This window comes from Budorcas taxicolor, chromosome 18, assembly GCF_023091745.1.
Source record: "Budorcas taxicolor isolate Tak-1 chromosome 18, Takin1.1, whole genome shotgun sequence".
Lineage (NCBI taxonomy): Eukaryota > Metazoa > Chordata > Mammalia > Artiodactyla > Bovidae > Budorcas > Budorcas taxicolor.
This window is the reverse complement of record NC_068927.1, coordinates 67,066,245-67,072,716: the sequence shown is the minus strand read 5'-3', so window position 1 is coordinate 67,072,716 and position 6,472 is coordinate 67,066,245. Positions and strand designations below refer to the sequence as shown.

Genomic DNA, 6,472 nt, shown 5'->3' with positions numbered 1-6,472 from the left:
GCGGGACTTCCGGCGCCTCCTTGGCCGCAGTACTGTGACTGCTCGGGGTACAGCTGCCCTCGGAGACCTTTTGGAGCGTGGACGGAGCCTGGGGGGTGAACAGAGCGAGGAGCCTCTAGAGGAGAGGTTGTCCCCAACAGCCCAGCGGCGAGTCTGCAGGGCTGCGGCGGTAGATGATAACTGTACACAAATTCCTTCTCTGTTGCCTGTGACTTAAAACCCCGCTGCTCTCAGACTCCGATGGCGGCCGCCACGCTGAGGGACCCGCCTCAGGTAAACGCTCGACCTCCGGGCCCTCACCGTCCTCACCCCACCAGACACTAAAGCCCCTGAGTGCGGAGCGCCTACTCGCGTGCCCTCAACCCGGACCCTCGAGTCCAGGGTGGTGAAGCGGTCATGGATGGGGCCCTGTGTTTTACAGACAGTGTGATGACGCATGGGAGAGGGTGACAGGCGGAGGGACAGGTTTATGTAAATTCGCGGAGAATCATTCCCGTTTGGAATGGGAAGGGGAGGAGTTTTCCTCTCAGGACGCTGGAAGCCTTGGAGGGATGTGAATACAAGAGGCACACGGTGTGAGTTAGGCTTTTCAAGTTTTCCAGAAGTTGCTCAGGTTTTGAACAGACTGGAAAGGGGATGAAAACACCGAGGTACAGGGAGGTTGACTATCCAGGATCACACAGTTGTAAGAGAACTGAGGTCTCAGAGATAATGAGATACTCATTATACTCAGCGTTAATGCAGTTTGGGGCTAGACAGAAGTAGAGGGAGGCCTGAGCCTACTGAGCTTGCCATGGTTACATACCTGTAATGACCTCCCTCTTCCCACAGACTCCCATGAGGACAGAAGTGCTTAGGGACTCTTCAAAGGTGAGCAGAGGATGTTCCAGGCCCTCAATGGTCCTGACCCCACCCTTTGTCTCTGGGATTCTTCCAGTCCATGGAACTGACCACCCTGAAGAAACCCAAAGCCCACATTTGGTTATCTCTGGGAGACACAATTCAGGACTCCTGAATTACCTGACAAGAGGGTGGATGTCCTAATGCCAGGCTCAGAGTTTAGATGGTGTCTCCCTGCCCACATGCCTGTAGTTGGTGAGTAGACAGTGATCTTGATACCATGAGAGAAGAGCAGGTACCTGTGGCCCCAAGGCCTGATACTTCCTTCAAGGTGGGGACACGGAAGAGGTTAGCAGGGGATGGATGTCTGGGTGAAGGAACTTGGAATCCTAGGAGAGAAATTGATCATGGAATGATCTGTCCCCATCATGGCAGGGCTGTGTGACCTTTGAGGACGTGGCCATTTACTTCTCACAGGAGGAGTGGGGGCTCCTTGATGAAGCTCAGAGACACCTGTACCACAAGGTGATGCTAGAGAACTTTGCACTTACAGCCTCGATGGGTAAGACCCTCACCCCAATGTACTGATCTGTGTTGTACTTTCTGTCCCGCAGAGGCAGCTCTGCTCTTTCCGTAGTCAGATCATGGGCTCTGCTTACTTCCCCACTTTCTTGGCATATGTGGTGTGGGTGCCAGTACTGAGCTGAGTGCACTGCCCCAAGTAGGTCTAAGTCTGTTGCCCAAGCTTGCAGGTGAGGATCTGGGATGTGGGAATTTGGCAGTCAGCCTAAAACAAGGCATCTTACCTTGTTTACCTCACCGTGGCACAATGAATGTCCCAGGTGTCATGACACCTGGTGCCCCAAGTCCTGATTCATTCATTTTAACAATATGCATATAATATTTGACAAAATGTATATATGGTATATAGTTTTTAGTGATGTTATATATGAGGTCCTGATGGATGGAATCACAGCATTCAGTTCAGTTCAGTTCAGTTCTGCTGCTCAGTCGTGTCCGACTCTTTGTGACCCCATGAATCACAGCACGCCAGGCCTCCCTATCCATCACCAACTCCCAGAGTTCACTCAAACTCATGTCCATCGAGTCGGTGATGCCATCCAGCCATCTCATCCTCTGTTGACCCCTTCTCCTCCTGCCCCCTATCCCTCCCAGCATCAGGGTCTTTTCCAGTTAGTCAGCTCTTCACATGAAGTAGCCAAAGTATTGGAGTTTCAGCTTCAGCATCAGTCCTTCCGGTGAACACCCAGGACTGATCTCCTTTAGGATGGACTCGTAGGATCTCCTTTAAGTCCAGGGGAGTCTCAAGAGTCTTCTCCAACACCACAGTTCAAAAGCATCAATTCTTTGATGCTCAGCTTTCTTCACAGTCCAACTCTCACATCCATACACGACTACTGGAAAAACCATAGCCTAGCTAGACAGATCTTTGTTAGCAAAGTAATATCTGTGCTTTTCAATATACTATCTAGGTTGGTCGTAACTTTCCTTCCAAGGAGTAAGCATCTTTTAATTTCATGGCTGCAGTCACCATCTGCAGTGATTTTGGAGCCCCCCAAAATAAAGTCTGACACTGTTTCCACTGTTTCCCCATCTATTTGCCGTGAAGTGATGTCACCAGATGCCATGATCTTCGTTTTCTGAATGTTGAGCTTTAAACCAACTTTTTCACTCTCCTCTTTCACTTTCATCAAGAGGCTTTTTTGGTTCCTTTTCACTTTCTGCCATAAGGATGGTGTCATCTGCATATCTGAGGTTATTGATATTTCTCCTGCCAATCTTGATTAAAGCTTGTGCTTCTTCCAGCCCAGCGTTTCTCATGATGTACTCTGCATAGAAGTTAAATAAGCAGGGTGACAATATACAGCCTTAACGTACTCCTTTTCCTATTTGGAACCAGTCTGTTGTTCCATGTCCAGTTCTAACTGTTGCTTCCTGACTTGCATATACATTTCTCAAGAGGCAGGTCAGGTGGTCTGGTATTCCCATCTCTTTCAGAATTTTCCACAGTTTATTGTGATCCACACAGTCAAAGGCTTTGGCATAGTCAATAAAGCAGAAATAGATATTTTTCTGAAACTCTTGCTTTTTTCAGTGATCCAGCGGATGTTGGCAATTTGATCTCTGATTCCTCTGCCTTTTCTAAAACCAGCTTGAACATCTGGAATTTCACGGTTCGTGTACTGCTGAAGCCTGGCTTGGAGAATTTTGAGCATTACTTTACTAGCATGTGAGATGAGTGCAATTGTGCAGTACTTTGAGCATTCTTTGGCATTGCCTTTCTTTGGGATTGGGATGGAAACTGACCTTTTCCAGTCTTGTGGCCACGGGTTCTAGTAATCCAACATGAGGCACCTTTTCTCTCTTGCTTGCTTGCTTTCTTGTTGCACCTCTAGTTGCTGCGAGTTGGAGTTACTCTCTAGTTGTAGTGGATGGGCATTTCCTTGTGGTGGCTTCTCTTGTTATGGAGCGCAGGCTCTAGGGCATGTGTGCTTCAGTTGTTGTGGCACATGGGCTCTCCAGTGGCACACAGGCTCAGTGGTTGTCATGCACAGGCTTAGTTGCCCAGTGGCATGTGGGATCTTAGTTCCAAGACCAGGGATTGACCCCACATCCCCTGCATTGCAAGGCAGATTCAAATGAGTATTGATGTGTTCCCTCCTCGTCAGTGTTTTTTTTGTTTGTTTTTTTTTTTGAGCATTGGTATTAAACGTAATGTTTCCACTTTCATTTATAATTTTGAGTCCTCTCTTTTTTTTTTTATTACTCTAGAAGGTTTGTCTATTTTATCTTTTCAAAAAAATCTCTTAGTTTTCATCTTTTCTATTGTCTTTCTAGTCTCTATTTTATTTATATCCACTTTAATCTTTATCGTTTCCCTCCTGCTAACACTGAGTTTAGTTTGTTCTTCTTTTTTTAATGTTTGAAGTGTGAAGGTAGGGTTTTTTAAAAAAGATTTTTCTTGGTGTATGTATCTGTTAAAACCTTCCCTTTTAGAACTACTTTTGCTGGGTCCCATAAGTTTTGGTCATATTTTGGTCAGAAAAGAGATTTGATATGATTTCAATTTTCTTAAATTGGTTAGGACTTGTTTTATAGCCTGCTCTATGATCTAATCTGGGTGGTTATCCCTGCATTCTTGAGTAGTGTGTATTTTGCTGCTGGTTGATGAAATGTTCTGTATATGTCTGTTAGGTCTATTTGATTTATAGTGTTTAAGTCCAGTGTTTCTCTGGCCATGAAGGTTTTTTAAGATATCTAAATGTCATATTATACAGAAAGATAAAAACAAAACATGATGAATACTCTCCTATCATAATCAGCATAATTCACAAATATTTCTCTTCTTTCAGTTTGTTTGCATGAAACAGAGACTAAAGAGACATCTTCTGAGCAAAACCTTTCTCTAGAAGCTTTGTCACAGATCAGGACTCCAAAGGTAGGTCCAGTCACCGAGAATGCTCACCCCTGTGAGAAATGTGTCCCAATCCTGAAAGACATTTTGTACCCTGCTGATCTACCAGGGCAGAAACCATACTTTCCTAGGGCATCTGCAAACCTACAACAGCTTCAGAAGTATTTCAGTACAGAGAAAAGTGACATGGATAAGGCAGCATTTGTAAAGAGCTGCGTAGTCCAGGTGTCAGGGAATCCCTTCACCTGTAGGAAGGTTGGAATGGACTTACCAGGTACATTGGGTCTCCTCCAGCACCAGATCACTTCCAATGGTAAGAAACCCAACAAAATCACCAAGTTTGGGGAGACTTTTAATGGTAGAAAAAGTCATTACAAGTTGCGTGAATGTGGGAAAGCTACCAGCCACAAACACAATCTTGTTTACCACCCAAGAGTCTCTGCTAGAAAAAGAGTTTATGAGTTTAGCAAATATGGGAAAGCCATGCACTGTAAGTACTCACTTGTTCAGCTCCAGAGAGTCCACACTGGAGAAAGGTCTTATGACTGCAGTGAATGTGGAAAATCTTTTAGGCAACGAGCCACTCTCATTATACACCAGAGAGTTCACACTGGAGAAAGGCCTTATAAATGTGGTGAGTGTGGAAAGTCCTTTAGTCAGTGCTCCAATCTTATTGAACACTGCAGAATTCACAGTGGAGAGAGACCTTTTGAGTGTGAGGAATGTGGGAAAGCGTTTGGGTGCAAATCCAATCTTATTCGGCACCAGAGAACCCACACTGGAGAAAAGCCTTACGAGTGCAGCGAATGTGGGAAATTCTTTAGACAAAGCTTCACCTTGGTTCAACATCGGAGAATTCACACCACAGCAAGGCCTTATGTTTGTGTCCAGTGTGGGAAATCCTTTAGCCAAAGAGCCACTCTCATTCGACACCAGCGAGTTCACACTACTGAAAGGCCTTATGAGTGTGGGGAATGTGGGAAAGCTTTTGGATCCAAATCCAAACTTGAGCGACACAACAGAAGTCACACTGGAGAAAAGCCTTATGAGTGTGCTGAATGTGGAAAATCTTTCAGACAGAGTTACAGCCTCGTTGAACACCAGCGTATTCACAGTAGAGCAAGGCCTTTTGAGTGTGGCCAGTGTGGGAAGTCCTTTAGCAGAAGAGCCATCTTCACTAAACACCAGAGAATTCATACTGGAGAAAGGCCTTATAAATGTGGCGAATGTGGGAAGTCCTTTAGTCGAAGCACAAGCCTTATTCAGCACTGCAGTATTCACACTGGAGCCAGGCCTTATGAATGTGGGCAGTGTGGGAAATCCTTTAGGCAAAAGTCTGTTCTCATTCAACACCAGGTAGTTCACACTGGAGAAAGGCCTTACGAATGCAGTAAATGTGGCAAATCCTTTAGCCAACGTTCCAGCCTCAATCTCCACCGAAAATTTCACACTGTGGAGCGGCCCCATGAATGCAGGAAATATGGGAAATCCTTTACTCCAAACAGCTAACATTGTTTAGCAGCAAGAAATCCACACTTTGAGAAAGACCTTAGACCTGAAGGAATGTGCTCTCCTTGTTCATTATAACAGCACTAGACAGCTTTTGTAAGGGAGCCATCTGCCTGAAATTGAACCTCATACTTGCAAACATCTAATGACTTGAAATTCCCAATGAGTTCCAGGTGTCTGTGAGGCTTACAGGAGCTACATTCCATGTTCTAAACTCCCCAGGGCTGTCATCAGTTACATCACTGCCAGTTTCTCTGGTAGAACCCATCTCACCTCTTCCTTGCACAGTATTTCATCAGTCACCCTGATGTGCTGACACAAGGCTGATGTCTGTGTGCCCTAATGTTCCCTGGAGGAAATCCTGAGTAGTGTGTGCCCTTACATTTTCCTATTTCAGTCAATTACGTATGAATCTGACCTTCGAATTCGTTGGTTTCACTTGATACTTCTGGTTGGTTTTCCTGCCTCCAGGTCACCAGCTTGGAATTGCCCCCTATTGCTCTCTGGTTTGTGCAGCAATAAAGGTCTTATTGTTTAATCTACCTTTAATCTTGGGGTTGTATTCACTGTGCGGGTTGGTGGAAAACAGAATTGGCCTGTTTGTTTGAAAGGATGGACAGCTTTCATGGGTCCTCAGCTTGATGTGCCTCAGCAGGGACAATATAATGATAGGAGAGTATAATTTTC

The 6,472-nt window shown here is 45.4% G+C and overlaps 1 protein-coding gene across 1 annotated transcript; it reads left to right on the top strand.

The window, feature by feature from the left end:
- The first annotated feature begins 229 nt into the window (after window positions 1–229).
- On the top strand, window positions 230–5,802 carry LOC128062828 (zinc finger protein interacting with ribonucleoprotein K-like). Its single transcript, XM_052655265.1, has 6 exons — window positions 230–273; window positions 832–870; window positions 1,276–1,402; window positions 4,215–4,812; window positions 4,981–5,316; window positions 5,401–5,802. The coding sequence occupies exons 1-6, from the start codon at window positions 241–243 to the stop codon at window positions 5,783–5,785; spliced, it is 1,518 nt and encodes a 505-aa protein (XP_052511225.1). The 5' UTR covers window positions 230–240; the 3' UTR covers window positions 5,786–5,802.
- The last annotated feature ends 670 nt before the right edge of the window (window positions 5,803–6,472 follow it).